The sequence below is a fragment of the Leuciscus leuciscus genome, assembly GCF_965113295.1.
Source record: "Leuciscus leuciscus genome assembly, chromosome: 8".
NCBI classification, from domain to species: Eukaryota; Metazoa; Chordata; class Actinopteri; order Cypriniformes; family Leuciscidae; genus Leuciscus; species Leuciscus leuciscus.
The window spans coordinates 26,580,427-26,599,666 of NC_138732.1; the positions used below are offsets into that span (position 1 = coordinate 26,580,427).

Consider the following 19,240-nt stretch of genomic DNA (forward strand, 5'->3'; position numbering starts at 1 on the left):
GCGCTTGACACTTGCGTTTCAGATCGTTAAAATAGGGCCCCTTGTGTGAATAGACTTTCAATGGAGGAAAGCTCTCAGATTTCATTAAAAATATCTTCACTTGTGTTTTGAAAATGAAGACAAAAGTCTTATGGGTTTGGAACGACATAAGGGTGTGTAAATGATGACAGAATTGTAATATTTGGGTGAACTATCCCTTTAAGGCTTTAGGTAAGTTTAGGTTTTAGTTCTGCATAAATGAAATGCTGCATCAAAGACACTTCACGGTTGTCAAGAGACAGTGTGCTGTGCATAAGAATCAAAAGTACGTCTTTGCAGTACGCCTTTGCAGTGTATAAGCAGTTAAATAAATGCGAGCAAAATTAGACCAATCACAATTCAGTATGCAACTAACGCATCGCAGCATTTGCATTCTTCAAATATTTCAACTTTAAATGTCTTAAAAAGAATAGTTTACAAAAAAATACACCTTAGAAAGACTGAAATAACCCAAAAAACAAAGTCTAAAAGGAGTCAAGTGTACGTTAACGGGTTGTGATTAATTAAATGCAGAAATTAGTGGAAGAGAAAAAAAAGCAGTGCAAGAACTATAATAAGCTTCTCAGTAGAGTGAGATGTGCTGCAGATCTCATCAGTGTATGAAATTATAATACAAGTTGCTGCTGTCTGGAAGAGAACGTCATGTGACTACAGCGTTGCTACTCTATTTCTGACTGTGGCTAAATCTACATCGCACGACGTTAAGTATGAAAGAATTCCTAAAAACAATCTGCAGCCTTGCCTTAAAACCTAATCTATCGAAACAGAGAAGAGCCCACATTAACCCAGCATTTTTGGAGAAGGGTGGTGTTGTCATAGCAACAAAAAGTAAAAATAACACTGTTTATCAGCTCGGAATTCAATAAAACGGGACTAAACAGACACTAACTGACTAGTCAAAAATGACCTACAATTACGCACACTAGTAGTAATTAAGTCGACCAATCTAATTGAGTCTAAATTTGTCTTTTCATCCATTTGTTATTTCACAGGCTATCATTGCACGGCCCTGCCTCTTATTCATGTAAGCAATTAATGCTTGTCAGGATAATGATACATATAAGGGCAATGTTTCCGCCCCGGTAATTATTTAGCCCATGAGCTAGCACAAGTCTGCTTGAATCTTTTCCTTTGAAGTGACTATTATGTTTTCAGAGAAAACCGTTCAACATATCCACCGTCCCAGCCACAAATAAAGGTCATTTCCACAGTAATTTATGCAAGCACCAAACAAACCAGAGACAGAGGACCCTGTATCAGCGATCGGCCAGATCGATTGGAATACCATACTATCCCGTTTGTATTTTGCCTCCTCAAAACTCAAATGAGTCATCAGAAGCCGCCTCAGCCAGAGAGCACGGCCCGTGTTTGCCTCTTCTTTCGGCCTCTCTCCAAAAATAGCTCGCATTTTAATGTCAAGCAGCGGAAACGCAACTTGCGTAGACTGGCCTAAAGATTTGCATTGCCAAACAACACGGGTGACCTTTGGTCGAGGCTTCTCCGGCCACGTTTAACACACAGCGAACACTCTTGTTTACATCCGTGTGAAATGGCAGGCAGGAGGAGATGAAGAGAGGGGGGTTGCTTCGTTTTAAAACAAAACGCTTCAAGCAGTTATGCCTAACAAAGACACCTGGGGCATCCGTGCCGCTCCTAATTGAGAGATCATACATCTGTCTAAGACGCAGGCATCACGCTGGACTAATGAGACAGTAAACTGGTACGAGGCGAGCATAAGAGCGAATGAGGCGTGATGCATGGGGTGCTGGCTTTGAATGGAAATATCAGATACTAATGGCTCCAAATCTCAGAGATCAACCCCGTCAACCCTTAGGATAGTCGAGGATCCTGTCGGCTGCGAGCTTGGTGAAAATCCAATTTCGCTGGAGCTGCAGAAAACAAAGATTTTCATCTTTTCTTTCCAACTCTTAGGGATTCCAGAGCTCACCCGTGACAGGCAACAAACTTGACAGATCTATAAAGGTAATTTGTAGGCACATCACTACACAGTATGAAGCATCTACGTCCTTAAAACTGCAGTATGGCTGTGACACCTCGGAGGGTTCACTGCACCTTTTGAACCGTGAATGTCAATGGCTTTCTCAGTCATTCGAGATCAGTAAATGAAAACATCGATCGTCAAGCTAACGAGGTCGAAATAAAATGTACAAGGTCTGTTTTATTTTGCAATTCATTTTAAATGAGGTTTGCTGTTTTAAAACTTAAAATTCATACAAAAATAAATTAATAAAATGGTTACACTTTATTTTAAGGTGTCCTTGTTACAGTGTAATTATACATTTAAGTACTTACTGTATTTACTGTAGGGTTAGGGTAGGATTAGAGTTTGGTTTAGGATTAGTTGCATGTAAATATGCCTAATTTATAGTTATTACTATAGTAAATACATGTAACGTGTAACAAGGACACATTAAAATAGTGTTACTAATAAAATATATTTAAAGACTATACCAGAATGGGTTTGCACGTAATAGCAGTTCTTGAACAACTTATGCTCTCATAAATTTAAGATAATTATTTGTTTCACCATTCTGTATTAAAATAACTGGTTGAAGGTCAAGATATGAATACCAACTCAACAGATTATATATTTTAATAGTTGGACACAGTAAAAAAAAAAGTCAAGATGTGGGAAAGGGCAGAATCCCATTTTAAGGTGGAGATATAGACATATGACATATTTAAAACTAGTTCAATTTAGTAGGTTGATTTTATGTTAAATTATAACCAAAAGTACAAGTATATAAGTGTAACCAAATGCATTCTAATAGCAAAAACATGGAAGTTGTGCCTATGCTACCATAAATAAAGAAATAATGGGAAATGGTTTACCTTATTCATGAAATGTGCTGTATAAGGACTTTTAAAAACCATTTGCACTCACAAATAGCAAATTCTAGTTGAATATATATTTTAAAGCTGCTGATAAATACAACAATTTATATTCAATTACAGAAATTTCCATTATATTTTAGGATTTTATTTATTTAAATTACTTTTCCAAACTATTTCAAAATTCCCTGATTAGGTTTTCTGTGTACATGGGATATCCTGACCTTGATGGACACTAGCTGTCATATTCAAATCATTTTTATGAAGACAACCAGGATAAACAGGCAAGTATACGCATAATTCTCACAAAAATGCTTCTATGTAACTTCAATGAATGAAACAGCATTGCTTTCATCATAGATTTGACTATTTTTTGTGTACACGCCGTCTACAGAGCTATAAATATATAGTGAACTCAATTTGCAAGCGAAGCATGCTTTTGTTTCTCCAAACCGATTGGTGAAGAAAATGTAGACCTCCTGGCACAGGCCATTTCACCTTCATCGAGTTAAAAGGAGCGACTGGGAAATGAATTGAAAACAAACTCTATCACCCCCACTGAAATGATAAAGCTGCAATGAGTACGAGCCATAAATCTTTAATTTCACAGCCATACATATTCCCCTGCAATTACAGCTGCGCTAACCACTGCCTCCGAAAGAGGGTGCGGTTGCGCGAGATAAACTTTTCAGCTGTCCTCATCAACAGTATGTTGCTTAACATCACAATTTAATGTCTGACCATTTTAAAAGGAAGACACCCCAACAAAAACATCGACAGGGGCTGTTCATAGATGTACATCTCGCAAAACCCCTCTCTACTGAGAAAGAAACGCGTGATTCCGTGAGCATACATGGCACGTGCCGTCTTTCTCCTTGAGAGGGCAACGCTCACCTTGAACTAGATTAGCTAAAAAACACAAGTCATGGAGTGTGAAGGTGCTTCCACGAACGTGTCGGTTTTCTCGGTGGCATATCAAAAACTGCCAGGCTCAAAAACACAGTGTGAGACATGCGGAGCGCGTGCGGGTGCGCGTGCGAGTGCGCCAGTGCGCGTGTGTTTTGAATTCAAATGTAGCAGCGAAATGCAGAGCAGATACCGCAGCATGCCAATGAACTTCTGCAGTTTCACATCTAATCATCATGTGTGAGACACATCAGCTGGTGCGCCTCAAGTTAGTGTGCATTGATATTCTCTGGGAATGCATTTTAACATAATGCTTTGGACACATAACACATCAGGACACATAACACCAATGGGAAATTGTTACATGCAACATACCATGTTTACTTCGGATACCATGTCTATGCTGGCTATGTCTATATTCATCCCTACCGCCACCGGAGCGCCTGATGGAGAGAAGGGAAAATTGTTAAAAACGGAACTGATTGATTGAATTGCATGCATGCATACCCTCATTTCATCCAGGGACAGATTGTCCCTAATTACACTAAATCATTTTATTGTGACATTACATATATGAAACACCAACACCCCATATTCACGTGGCAATGCGCATGAAATTGTTGATTTGTAACAACCACTGGAGGTGAACGCACAAATGCAACTGCATGACTGACAAATGAACAGTTAGACGTGTCCATCTATCAATAACAGCTTGAGCATCTTCTCTGATGGACTCGCGTGTATGCGCGTGCATCAAAGGATATTTTTGTAAAGCTTGACATTTCATTTGTCGTCATGACGCAACAAAAGTTGCACTGCAAATTGAATTGATCCCCAAGTTCGCGTCCCTCTCTGGGAAAAGATAAAATGGCAAAACAGCAGTAAATAAGCATGCGTTCATTTTTTCTCATGCATTGACGTGCACGCCTGATCAGAGACTGAGATGAATGAACAAGGTTTGCATGAGTAATTGGGCATGTTAGTGCGCGTGACAAACCAAATGCAACAATTATACGAATTTTACACATGCATTACCTCCGAAATCTGGCCTCAGCCGAATGTCGTATCCTTTCATGAGTCTGTCCACGGTGTCTTTGACCACTGGCATATTGCTCGGGTCTCTGCTACTGCAATAATATCACGAGATGTTCGTAAATTCCTCTTACATCCCCAAACCACAACATTTTCTTTTCGAAAAAGGCACAAAATGCAACCATACCTCTGCGCGCATGCCACAGCCACGATCAGCGGACATAATAAGAAGATATGTGGGGTTTTTCCGATACTCTCCATTGCAACAGTTTTGATGGGGTTTTGGATGTGATGATGAAGACGGCGCACATCCAACTTACTGAAGCCAGTGCAGCGAAGGCAATGAGCTGCGCATGCGCACACGCCAGCTCCAGATCAAAGAGCAGCTCCTGATGATGCTGGATGAGCTGTTTCCATTGCGGGGGAAAAATTAAAGGGACGACTGAATAAACCAAGTCAAGAAAAGAAGACATCAGGTGATCTTCATGCAGCATTTTTAGTCGTGTGTGTGAATCTGGAACTTGACAGGTTAGTGCAGCGTCCTGAAGGTTACATGAAGGGGTTTTTCAGTCATACCGAACTTCAGGTATCATCAAAGTCATTAACGTGTGCTTTAAACGTCTCGAAATAAAGAGCCGCTAAGAGTTACTTCGCTGTGTATTTATTCTGAGAGAAACAGATAATAACATATTAAACATATTACAGCTAAAGACCAAATTAAATTGATTCACGAGTAAAGGTTTCTCCGCTGTGTATTTCCAATTGAAATAGGACAGTAGGCTAGTCTTTAGTTTACTGTGAATAGCCGCTTGCTATTGATAGTCAGAAACAGGTGGTATGAGGGGAGGGACATTCTCATTCTAGAGAGCATTTGATTGGACAAAAAGCTGGAAACGCCCCTGAGTGCAGGAAGAATCATCAATATTTGTAGTCCGTTTTTAAATTTGCCTGGTTTCACAATAAAGGCTTAAAGCTGCAGTCCGTAGTTTTTTCTCTTTGTCGCCATCTCTGTTCGAAATCTGCCATTACAGTGTGAATACTGTCATTCGGAATCACAGATTCTACTTGTCATCTGAACAAGTAACATCCACTTTTGTTCTGACCAGCTAAGGGGAAAAAAGCATTGCAGTACATCACAATTAAATCTATCGATCGCTTATCTCACGTCAAACCGTGCAAATTATACTTTGTTCTCAAATAGTTAATGTTAACAACATCAGCATTGCGTGACTACATTTAATGTGTATTAGGGCTACCTGTAGTTCAGTACTCAGTTACTGTATGAATTAAGCAAACAAGTGCGCTACTGTACTGTTACATAATTGAACCATTGAAATGTCTTACCTGTCCAGCAGAAAAAAAGCTGTCTTTGCTTTCATTTTGAACCCCTTCAAAACAAGGAGTTCAAGCCACCTTTCAAAAGCCCTTCCGATATTATCCTTGTTTTCGCATGGGCCCGGTTGCAGTCTCTTTTTTTCTGTAGCCACTCTGAAGTCTGAAGTCTTTTGCATTTTACAATGGGTGACTCTCCAGTTGTCTCTGGTGATTGTCGTTTGAACCTTTCTGGATCCGCCATCAAATTGATAAGTTTAATTATATCAAGTGCTGTGAGAAAAGGCTATAAATCTCCACCTCCAACATCCTCACACGCAATATAGCCTACTAGCCGAGACTCCTTCTTTATGTGCACAGATGTGACGTAATGACGCAAAGACAGGCTCAAATTTCCCACGGAAATCCACCAGTACCACTGGAGTTAAAAACATTATTACAAGCTTACCGTTTTGAATCGAGCAGATACTTTTGAACACTGGCTTGTTATGTACTTGCTTTATTTATTTTGGATAATTTTTAACGCAAAAAAGTTATGGACTGCAGCTTTAAGCTAGTCCCAGACTACAATGCATGTTTGAGCTGTTTTAACTGAAAGCAACTGGCACTGTATCTTAAAATATGTCAGTGTCATTTCTCAAGATACACACCAGTAATATTTGTTTCTAAGGTACGTTTATAAAAGCTACTTAAATATCTTAATTGAACAAAGGCATAATCCTGGCTTAATCTAAACCCTGTCTGTGAAACCAGGCCTAGATCTGTTAAAGGGTTATTTTGTGAAGGTTCAGGAGTTTACTACGTTCACGTATATATAGATGACGTCAAAGCTACACTGAAAAAGTTTGGTTGAATTATTTTATTTTTTCTGTGAAATTGCTGGTAAATTTTTACAATTAGCCTATTTACAAAGAAATGGCGAGTAACACATTTAATTAAACATGAAATTTCTAAGTAGAAAGAGTGAAATAATACTTTCAAAATCTTTATTTAAACTTTGGGAAAAAAAACATTTTACAGTGTTATAGACATGAACTAAAAACCACACAAAAATTAGGTCTTTAAAGATTAAATCTGTGCCATTAGAGTTCCATTAAATGGAACTGCGAAAATAATCATCTTTAAACATGACTTTTTTAATGTTTATTAGATTGCATGAGTTGACCATCAGACAAATAAACATATATAAAGAAAAAAAATCCTAATTACGAATTACGTTAATACAAATACACATTATGCAAGTACATAATGCAAGTATAATTCAGTAAATGAATGTACTTAATTCCTGAGATTTACATTAGCACTTGCATGTTTATTCTTCAGTGCCACATTGTCTCTTCCAAATGGGGTTTAAAAGCCATTTATGATGTTAAGCATAATTATATTATGAGTTGTCTGAATTCATGAAGACATCAGCAGCAGGCATCATCATGCATTACTGGGCATATGCATGTTCTCCCAACAGAGAGAGCCGAGAACTAGATGCACAGAGAAACATCAGAGAACATCAAATAAACCGCGAGCCGAGAATGCATATTAAACATCCACCCCCCACACTGAGATTTACTTTATCCCTCTATTACAGCGCCACCGCGTCAAGAGAATCACCATTCGCTTCTGAAAACGTATACGTGTGAATGGTGTTGGTAAAAGTTCAGTTCTATGGATACACTTTTTCTCCTTTATTTTCAAGGCGAAATCTTTGAAGCTGTCAGTATAAACCCACTGCTTTTGATCTAGTGTAGTGTGAGCCGCGTCTCTGTAGAGGGCAGGCCACTGAAAGCATTGGTTCAATGTTGCATCACCACTTAGAGCTGGAGATTATGTCATCAACTCCATAGTGTGTTACACACACACACACACACATGCAGAAGAGCAGAACTAGAGAAGAACTAGAGCAGAACCAGAGGAGGGTTTCCAGTGTAGTATAACGACGTGGCCCTCGGCTGTGAATATAAAGGCAAGTGGAGTGGAAAGTATATATAGGTGATAAAATGCAAAAGGAACAGGATCAAATGCTTGTCAAATAGTGTCAGACAGGCGCGTGCTCCATCAGGGATGAAGTTGCTAGATGACGAAAGTGAGAGACGGAGAAAGAGCGGTCCAAAGGAAAGCACACCCTATAGCCAAGGACACAATCTTTCTGCTGAATATGTCTTGTGCTTCTCTGGAGAAACTCACTGGTTCTCCCTGTGGAGATAAAACACAACAAAAGACAAATACAAGATCAGCAGAGATGAGAACGTGGCATACAAGTGTTCACAGCCTCACACGCGCTTTCATCGCCTGTATCCTGACGTCAATGATTAATGTTTGATGAAAAAAAATTTTTCCGTGTGAAATCGGGGTGGTAATGCGCAGAGCGATGGCTCGATGCCATTTTAAGACGTACATTATTGCATCTTATATTTCAAGCAGTACATTGCAAAGGCCTCAAATGACAGCCTTTAGCTCCCCTCAGGAAACAAATAATGAAACTTTAGCTTTTGAGTTTGATAAGTGACTATTTTGAGAGGATGTGTTGATTTTCTTGATTCGGTAAATCTCATGCCTTCGGCATTGAGGGAAATTTGGGATTAAATGTGACGTTTGCTTCATGGTCCCTTTGAACATATCAGATGATTCAAGCATTTGGTGGAGAAAAAAAATCTAGCAGAGGATCTTTTTTTTAAAGAGTTGGCCCTAAGTGATGAATCTTGGATAGGGCTCTAACCTCAACAACCGCAGGAACAGGGTCACCCAGAAGGAACATCATCTCTCCTGTTTTCACCTGCTCAAGTCCTGCGGCTGTTTTAGGTTCAGAAATTATTCATGTATTTACAGCCTCGGTAAAAGATCCAGTGGAAAACCGTGTGCCATCATAGTATCCTGAAAAACACATCTACAGCATTCTGTGTAGCTGGGATGAGAAGATAAGCTACAGAGAAGATATAAATATGAAAACCACAGGAAAAAGAAATGCCAAAGAATCTGCGATACAACTCCTTGTCCCTATATATCTTGCAATTATGGCCTATAATCAAAATGCGATTGCATTTTTTTTTTTTTTTATGATCGTGAGACTTTATGGAGTGCTTTATTATATTATAAATTTTGTCTCATGGGTTTGTCCTACAATTTTCAGAGAAAAAAAAAAAGACATGTTAGACAAGTTAATCTTTTTCTTAGTCAGTCAGTTATAGTCAAAATGTTCCATTTGCTATTAATTTAAGCTGCGTTCACGTCATGCTGTAATTACCGCAATTACTAGATGACAACCCTGATATTCTATTCGGAGCTGATCATGTAGTTAAACTTGGAATTACAAAAAAAATATGTCATTTGTGTTATCAGTTGACAAAACTATAATACAAGTAGCTTTCATAATGCATAAACCTTTTTAATATAGTTAAAGAGATAGTTCACCCAAAAATGAAAATTCTGTCATTAATTACTCACCCTCATGTCGTTCCAAACTCGAAAAACTTTCGTCCATCTTCTGAAAATAAATTAATATATTTTTGATGAAATCTGAGAGATTTCTGTCCACCATTGACAGCTACGCAACCACCACTTTCAAGCCCCAGAAAGGTAAAGACATCATTTTAATTTTTTTTAAAACATAATTTAATACTTTATTTACTAAATATTAATCTCCGACGCTTGTTTACGAGAGCACTACGATTAATGTTTTGTAAAGAAAGTGGTAAATTATGGGCTTTTTGTTTTCGCTTCATAAAATTGAGGTTAAGCCACTGGAGTCACAAGGATTACTTTAATGATGTCTTTACTACCTTGAAAAGCTTGAAAGTGGTAGTTGCGTAGCTGTCAATGAAAGGACCGAAATCTCTCAGATTTCCTCAGAAAGATCTTCATTTGTGTTCCGAAGATGAACGAAAGTCTTACGGGTTTGGAACGACATGAGTAATTAATGACAGAATTTTCCATTTTGGGCGAACTAACTCTTTAATACACAAGATTATTTTGCTTATTAAAGTCTGGATAAAGCGGAAATTGCAATAGTTTTTTCTTCCCTATTGTGATGTATATCCAAGTGAAATGACTTATCAAACGAGAAAAAAATGGGACTTGACTTGATTTTGTCCATCAGGAATTGATTGGATCGTTGACATTTGCTAATTGTTGCGATCTCATGTGATTGACAGGCTGCTGGAATATAAGGATTATTGTCCTAATACGAAGAAGAGGGGAACTTACTGTTTTTGATTAAAGATTACGAGGGCATATGAATTAAATAGAGAATTTCTGAGAAACGCTGTTGAAAGTGGATCGCAACGCACTTGTAGCCAATCAGCAGTAGGGGGCGTATACACTCATGATGGGGGAGGAGAGAGAGTGAGAAAGATGGAGATTTGAAGAAATACTGTAGAAAGAGAGATGGCTGAGAGACATTACAAAAGAGAAAAGCTCAGAGTAATTATGTCCCATTATTAGGACATTAACAATAGTAAATTATATGGATTAGTAAACAGAAATATTACAAGACCACTACCGCCATTGCCATTTTGAGTGTTTGCGTTGCAGCGAAGTCTGAGCTCTCAGAAAATTCAGTTTACAAGTTGTAATATTTTAAAAGTTCTACGAGGACGTGAACACTTTTTTCAGAAATATCGTAATCACTGTAATTCTGACATTGTGTTAATGCACCTTTAATCTCATTGCTGTCTAAAAGAACCAATTGATTAGTGATTTCCTCCTTTATTACTGAGAGAAAGAACACATAAATTAACAGTAAACACTAAGAACTATAGTGGTGTGAGCACAGACCTGGGCTTTTCCAAGGTGTCCTTGCTGAGGTAGAAGTACCAGTAGATGAGGTTGAAGATCCCAAAGGCCAGAGGAAAGAGGATGCGGGCATACTCGTCTATAGTACTGGTGCCTGCCAGCGTTAGGTTGGGTGGGACAGCTGAGCCCTGAAGGAAGATGGGAATGCGAGTGATGGGCGCTTCAGACACATAGTCTGCCTTTCTTCTACGACTGTAGCCATCAGTCTGAGGCTACGACGAAAGAAAAAAAATAGGTCAAGAAACTGTGAATGACACAAAACAAGCTTTTATGCACTTTTATGGACTTCAAAATAGAAACAGCCATTCACTGCCATTATAAAGCTTGTAAGAGCCAGGACTTTTTTTTTTTTAAATAACTGAATTTGTCTGAAAGAAGAAAGTCATATACACCAAGGATGACTTGAGGGTGAGAATATCATGGGCTAATTTTCCTTTTTGAGTGAACTATCCCTTTAATTACAGCCTCTTTGATCCAGTATTTTACTGTAAATTTAAGCTAAATCCATAAAACCTATAATGTAGCTACAATATTTTCTATAGTAAAATTCTGGCAACACATCTGCTGCTTTTTTACCATAAATTTCACAGAATTTAGTTTTTTACAGTGTGGTGAAATTGACCATTGCTCGAAACCCAGTCATTTTAATAGGAATCCACACAATCATGACATTCTCGTTAGGGCGAAAGATCTCCGAACACAGATTTCATAACAGGTTCAAGTTTTCCAGGCGAATTCGCCACATCGGCCAAAAGAGAGCTGCTTGGTTTGACTTCTGCTAATGTGCCAAATCACCTAAATAGCCAAATATCTGCTTAATAATTGCCTAGCCAAAATATCGGTCAACTGCTAATATATTTTATTGTCCTTAATGAAAATAAGATGTTAAACTACCTACACCCTTCATGCTGGCACTTAATGTGGTCATATTTCTTTCCTCTTCCAGTCTAAGCCAGAGAGAGAACTGGAGCAAACGGATCCACAGCACAGGTGAGAGATTATAGGAGTCATGGCTCGCAGTTTTAATACGGGGGGCTATTTTTAAAACACCAACCATGAGCTCCCCGTGTGACAGCAGTCCCGGGAGACGCTACACGCCTGTTGAATTACCATTTCTAACTCAGCACAACAGATAAGAACTTCAATTCACACGTGGCTGCGAGAGCTGCACAGAGCAGGTAAATGACTCCTCACGGAGGACTGAACACCTGAACAAAGTCGCTTCTTAACACAGGAGTGGACACATAAAAGGTTAGGCCATGTGCTATGATTAGTTATGCGTGCTAAATATGTCTTTAGAGGCATTTAACCATCCCTTTAGGAGGCGCATGTATGCAGCTGCAGCGACACTCGTTTAGCATCACAATAACAGTGACACAGTTCACTGGTTTGTGAAGAGCAGCGCTCGTGTTGTGCATATCACCCAACCAGGAGCCCCGTCAGCTGTGGTTTTCGTCCAGAGTACAGTGGTAATTACGCTCTGCCTAAGTGAGGCTCAGAGGAGATAGTTACCGTCTCCTCATCATCATCGCTGCCCTGGGCTGTGGACTCCAGAACGGAGGCCATGGAGAGCTTGCGTTTTTCCCTGTTGACCTCGAGCGTGGCAAAGTAGTTGACCGCGGCAAACTCAACGAGGGCCGAAGCCACGAAGGCAAAGCAGACGGCGATGAACCAGTCCATGGCGGTGGCGTAGGAGACTTTAGGTAGTGAAGAGCGGGCACTGATGCTTAAAGTAGTCATGGTGAGCACAGTGGTGATTCCTGAAGGTCAGAAGGGACTATGTGAACAAGTACAGATATACATGCAAATATGAGAAAAAAAAGCAAGAAACAGTGAGAACATGAAACAAAAGCAGAGAGGATAGGTATACATAACTTTGCCCTCTGCTTCATGGCATTGATATTTATACGTAGATTACACATTCAACCGCTACAGACATCTAGGAACAGTCAGCGTGTCGTCACTCACAGTATGAATCAATGATGCCACAACATTGCGTAGCTTCTGGTTGTGAAACCGCCGAGATTTTAATTCCTGAAGAAATGTGATAACCTTTCACATCTGAGAATGTGTTGGTTTGTGTTTTTCTATGTACTAACTCAATATTACAGGTTTTAACTGTGGTAATTTTTAATGTTTTTACTTTTACTATGGTAACTTTTTAAAGTCGTGTTAGCTGACGCATTCGTCTTGTTGTATTATGTTAGTTTAGCAAAATCATCTGCTGAAGTCTATTGCAGATGTAGATAGCCTATCATATATGCATCTAACTATGGTTGCAAACGCACAGTCAACTTGCTCTCGAATGTTCACGGACTGGCTTTGACCATTCCAATATGGCGGACGGTTTACGTATAGCAGCCCATAGAAACAGCCACTAATAAGGTTATGAGGTAATGTTGTGTTAGCTAACGCCTTCGTCTTGTCTTCCTTCTGCTTAAGTCTATTGCAGATATAGATATTCATACATCCGTATGGCTGCAGACGCACAGACAACTTGCTCTCAAGTGTTGTTGTTGTTTTTTTACCATTCCAATATGGCGGACGGTTTACGTACGTATAGCAGCCCATAGAAACAGCCGCTAATGAGGCATCTATGAGAGAGAGAGTTGCTCCCCGCAACTATCCGATTTATGGAATTTTCTTTACAGCATTATGGGTAATGTCGTTTTTCACCACAAATAAACATATATTTAAAAAAAAATACTGTCCATCAGGCATAAATCAAGTCACATTCCCATGAGGGACGTGAAAACTCAGGCTATGTTCGTAGTGAATACTAGTGTACTTCTTAGTAAAGTGTCAGTGTTGTTATTGTTAACTAAAACTATTAAAATCATAGTATAAAAAACGTTTTTGTTAACTGAAATAAAGCTTAAAGGTATAGCGGAGGATTTTCTTTTTCCGGGTGGATCATCAAGACTATTGGTCCTCCTAAGTGTCAATCATTCTGGTGATATGTTTACGTAAGGCCGTCGTCCGTGCTCGTGCACACAATTCACACGATGGCGTGCGCTCAAAACACAGGTTGGGCTTCCCACTGATGCCTCAGTCGCGAAGTTTCTACTTGACAGGTAAAGTTTGGCATGCTATTTGGAGAAATCCATTTAAAATCACTAGTAAAAGTTAATGTAAGCTATGATTAGCTCGTGCATGCTTTCTCGTGCACACGTTTAATAGGCGTTCCCTCTCGGGAGCAGGTAGAGTGTTGCACATGTGCATTTTTTCAAAAAGTGGAGAGGGCAGTTCTTTTCTAAAATTCGGGAAAATCCTCCGCTATACCTTTAAATAAAATATAAATATTAGATTAAAAAAAACTTTACACTTAAAACACTTAAATGAAAATTAGAAATGTTGCTGTGGCAACTAAACAACAAAAAACAAAAAATTAAATAAATATAAATTAAAGGTAAACAGAAATATTTGGAAGTAATGAAAATTACAAACGCACATAACATTCTTACAGTAAAATTATAATGAACATATATTCTACAATAAATGTTTAAAGGGTAGTATACTATATTATTGTCATATATCTGTCATATGAGCTGATCATATTACATTTTTAATTCAGGGTCATCATTCTGGAAATAAAAACTATTTTGCTATTTTAATTCCCTTTTTGTAAAAATGCAACATTTGGCAGAATACAATCAAATAATGAGTCAAGACATAAAAAACTGAGGCTGATATTACTTCCAGTTCATTCATCATTCTAAAAATAAAAGGTCAAGTCAAGCACATTATACTGTTTTGCAGTGTACTCTATAATACAGCACATTTAGTCATTCATCATTCTGTTATTGCATGTATACAGAAAAACTGCATACTTAGCAAAGTGTGCATACTTTGTATTGCAGCAACAGTAATAGTAGCATGTTATTCCATAGAATAAATATGGATAGCATGTGGTGACTGGTGTTCTTTACTGGGATGGAGGGCTAATGGCTAATGGAAAACACTGCAATTGATATGATACAAAATATTTTTGTTGTTAAATGTTCTATTTTACATCAGGTAGGGTCACAATGTTAAAACTGCACTGTGCATTTCATATTGAAACACAAAAATATGACATGCACCACAAAGTTTGGGATAGTAAGTTTTAGGAAATTTTAAGAATAAATTTTTTTCTGCAAGGATGCATTAAATTGAGCAAAAGTGACAGTAAAACATTTAAAATGTAACAAAACATGTATATTTCAGATAAATGCTGTTATTTTGAACTTTCAATTCGTCAAAAGATCCTGAAAAATTTTTATCACAATTTCCTCACAAAAATATTAACTAGCACAATTGTTTTCAACATAATAAATGTATCTTGAGCATCAAATCATTTACATTTACATTTATGCATTTGGCAGACGCTTTCATCATCATATCATCATATCATCATCATCATATTAGAATGATTTCTGAAGTATCATGTGACACTGAAGACTGGAGTTATTATGATGATGAAAATTCTGCTTTACCATCACAGGAATAAATTACATTTTAAAATAGATTAAAATAGATTTTTATTGTAATGCCATTTCATTATTTCATAATTTTATCAAATAAATGCAGCCTTGCTGAGCATAAGAGACTTTGTGTTAAGTGTAGATGTTCATTGTCTTTTTAATACTCAAATAAATATGAACATTTAAAAAAAGACACACTCGTACCAGCCACTGTTCGAGCCGGAACAGACTCCTTGTTGATCCAGAATGCGACTTGTGACAGGACAACCACCATGATCAAAGGGATGTACGTTTGGATAAGATGGTAGCCAAGCTTTCTCTGAAGATAGAAATGGACAACCTGGACCGAATACAGACCTAGATGGTGCCAAGAGATTAGAGGAGGACATTAAAGAAGACAAATTATGCAGCCTGTACACATCCATATGATGCTGTGATCAGGGCCATTTGGCTAAACTGGTTTCCAAAACATTTAGAGAGAATTTTGGCTTTTGACTCTTAATTTCTGTCCTTAATTACAAGAAAAGACAAAGTCAGAAGATGAGAGGTAAGCTTTAGGGGCACAATCCTTTCTTTTAGGTGCCTGATCCATTTCCACAGATATGATGGTATGACAGGTGGTCCCTGCCTTTTGCCTGCCCAGAAATTTCTCATTACTGAGCCCCTGGTCATCCTCGGGACACGCAGTTATTTTTAAAGACAGACATCATGAATTAGGCCTGATCAGTTAAGCATCTTAGATTGCCTCTCAGAGGGAAAGCTGCCCGGGGATCAGCCTGAATTGTAGCTCTTAACACACACAATTAGATAAGTCATTCTCCATAGCAATAGTACAAGACATTTGACATGCTACTTCTGTAATATTCTGAGAAAACCAAGCAATAACTAAAAACATACCTGTACTGAATTTATGTGTTTCACTGAACAAGGTCTGGCCCAAAAGATCATACTGAAGTAGGCTTGATGATTCTGGAGGAAAATCTACAGATGCCAGAAGACCCTTCCTCCATGTGTAGACAATTTCCCGATTAGTGTAAGCATCTGAAGGTATAAGATTGAAAAATGGTGGGTGGATGGCTGTGGATGGATTGATAGATGGATGGATGGATGGATGGATGGATGGATGGATGGCTGTGAATAGATTGATGGATGTGGATGGATGGATGGCTGTGGATGGATGGATGGCTGTGGATAGATTGATGGATGTGGATAGATGGATGGCTGTGGATAGATGGATGGCTGTGGATAGATTGATGGATGTGGATAGATGGATGGCTGTGGATAGATGGATGGCTGTGGATGGCTGTGGATAGATGGATGGATGTGGATGGATGGCTGCGGATGGATGGATGGATGTGGATGGATGGATGGATGGATGGATGGATGGATGGATGGCTGTGGATGGATGGATGGATGGATGGCTGTGGATAGATGGATGGCTGTGGATGGCTGTGGATAGATGGATGGATGTGGATGGATGGATGGATGGATGGATGTGGATGGATGGATGGATGGATGGATGGATGGATGGATGGATGGCTGTGGATGGATGGATGGATGGATGGCTGTGGATAGATGGATGGATGGATGGATGGATGGATGGATGGATGGATGGATGGATGGATGGATGGCTGTGGATGGATGGATGGATGGATGGCTGTGGATAGATGGATGGCTGTGGATGGCTGTGGATAGATGGATGGATGTGGATGGCTGTGGATAGATGGATGGATGTGGATGGATGGCTGCGGATAAATGGATGGATGGATGTGGATGGATGGATGGATGGATGAATGGCTGTGGATGGCTGCGAATAGATGGTTGGATGGCTGTGGATAGATGGATGGATGGATGTGGATGGCTGTGGATGGATGGATGGATGGATTGATTGACTGATTGGTGGGTGGATGGATGGATGGATGGATGGATGGATGGATGGATGGATGGATTGTTTGATTGATTGATTGATTGATTGATTGATTGATTGATTGATGGATGGATGGATGGCTGTGGATATGGATGGATGGATGGATGGATGGATGGATGGATGGATGGATGGATGGATGGATGGATGGATTGATTGATTGATTGATTGATTGATTGGTGGGTCGGTGGGTGGATGGATGGATGGATGAATGGATGGATTGATTGATTGGTGGGTCAGTGGGTGGATGGATGGATGGATGGATGGATGGATGGATGGATGGATGGATGGATTGTTTGATTGATTGATTGATTGATTGATTGATTGATTGATTGATTGATTGATTGATTGATTGATTGATGGATGGATGGATGCTCTGGATGGATGGATGGATGGATGGATGCTCTGGATGGATGAATGGATGGATGGATGGATAGACAGACAGACAGATAGATCTTACAGCTTCCAAACAGGAGAGGACACGTGTGCCCATCCATAGGAAAGTCCATCAACACCATTGGACATTCTGCACTTACAGTTAGCCTAAAATATAGAGAAAACAGGTATTTATTAGGTGACCCAAATGATATAAGATCTTAAATGCGCAGCAAAGGAACATCTTTAACGTTTGTATTGTTCATAGGGAAACTAGCCAATTTTTCAAGGGTTTCTTATCAAGTGTTATTCAGTACTCAGCTCATCTGGTTGTTTTACCTCATGGTGTAAAAGACTGTTCCATTTTGCATGATCCGGAACAGCTTGTTAGGAGTCGTCGTGTTGTGTGCGTGTGATCTCCTAGCATTGCGAAAAAATGTGTCAGGTGTCCAGATCTTGTCCACCATGCGGTTGTTCAAAGGCAAGATTTCAATGGGCCCCTGAAAGGCTAACCTCTCATCAACCCACATTTGGCGGAAAAACATATCCATGGTGTACTCCTGAGAGAGAGAACAATTTATTTATGTGAATCATGTTCTGATTTCATTATAACCAATATGAATTCATAATTTGAGTTCTCTAAGCATACTGTGGAAGATGCTTGACATACTGATATTAGTATGAACAGACATTTGCACCATGAGAGACTAAGTTCAGCTTATTATCTACTTCAGCCACAGGACTGGAAGCACTATAACTACGTTTTTTGCCAGTGATGTGGAATTTGTACATAAATAAAACAATACAATAAAGTTTAGGCTGTATTTTCTTACCATATTAACATCAGATACTGGTCCAAAACTTGTCACAAATATGTCTGTTTTGACCTCAGTTACAGAGACTGTAAAGTTAATCATATGTTACACATACATGCAAAAAATGTGACTCAGACATAATATTATTACAAAGTTCATTGAAATACATAATGTAGTAAACGTCATAGGATAGAAAATCTTAATATTACATTATTTCAATGCCGTGAGGCCTATGCTTACCTCCAGATCCTGGCCTCAGCCGATTGTCATAACCCTCAAGAAGTCTATCTAGGATCCGCGTTATGTTTTCTGAATTTATCTTTTGCTTACTTATTACATTGGCAACACTAAACGGAAATAAAAAAACCATCTTGATTAGTCCTTTCAGTGAATTTAGACCTTAAATTAAATAAAGCATTAAAGTAAACATTCAAAGTAAGTATAATTTGCTTAATCCATTAACTTACCTTGAGAGACATAACAAGACCAAAAGAAAAGCCATTTTAGTGGCAAATAATAAAGAAATGAATTCACCTGTCAATATTTAAAAGTCATAATGTACTGTATAATGCACTACAGATGAACTGAAGCACTGTCTTGTATGTATGACTGGCAGGAAATGCAGGGCTGTGTGTGAAGTAAAAAGCTTTGAGGATAATCAAATTAAGGGATCACCCTTCCACTTGCTTTTTTAAGCAACAGGTTAAAGAGTAGTT

General features: G+C 38.8%; 2 protein-coding genes across 3 annotated transcripts in view; both read right to left on the reverse strand.

Annotated features, from left to right (window-relative positions):
- gabrb2a (gamma-aminobutyric acid type A receptor subunit beta2a) overlaps nucleotides 1–5,213 on the reverse strand; it is a 45,672-nt gene extending 40,459 nt beyond the window's left edge. Inside the window, exons 1-3 of one of the 2 annotated variants that reach the window (XM_082177738.1) lie at nucleotides 5,018–5,213; nucleotides 4,834–4,925; nucleotides 4,174–4,241 (exon numbers count right to left, since the gene is read on the reverse strand). In XM_082177738.1, coding sequence (XP_082033864.1) covers nucleotides 4,174–4,241; nucleotides 4,834–4,925; nucleotides 5,018–5,091 — 234 coding nt within the window. In that variant the 5' untranslated portion in view covers nucleotides 5,092–5,213. The remainder of the gene's footprint in view (nucleotides 1–4,173; nucleotides 4,242–4,833; nucleotides 4,926–5,017) is intronic. The other variant, XM_082177737.1, reaches the window with a different exon arrangement.
- Nucleotides 5,214–7,883: 2,670 nt separating this feature from the next.
- gabra6a (gamma-aminobutyric acid type A receptor subunit alpha6a) lies at nucleotides 7,884–19,050 on the reverse strand. Its single transcript, XM_082177745.1, has 10 exons — nucleotides 18,992–19,050; nucleotides 18,765–18,871; nucleotides 18,543–18,610; nucleotides 18,049–18,269; nucleotides 17,795–17,877; nucleotides 16,308–16,451; nucleotides 15,615–15,767; nucleotides 12,460–12,707; nucleotides 10,930–11,159; nucleotides 7,884–8,352 (listed from the first exon to the last, which is right to left on the reverse strand). Exons 1-10 carry the CDS (start codon nucleotides 19,024–19,026, stop codon nucleotides 8,340–8,342), a joined length of 1,302 nt encoding a protein of 433 aa, XP_082033871.1. The 5' UTR covers nucleotides 19,027–19,050; the 3' UTR covers nucleotides 7,884–8,339.
- Nucleotides 19,051–19,240: the final 190 nt, after the last annotated feature.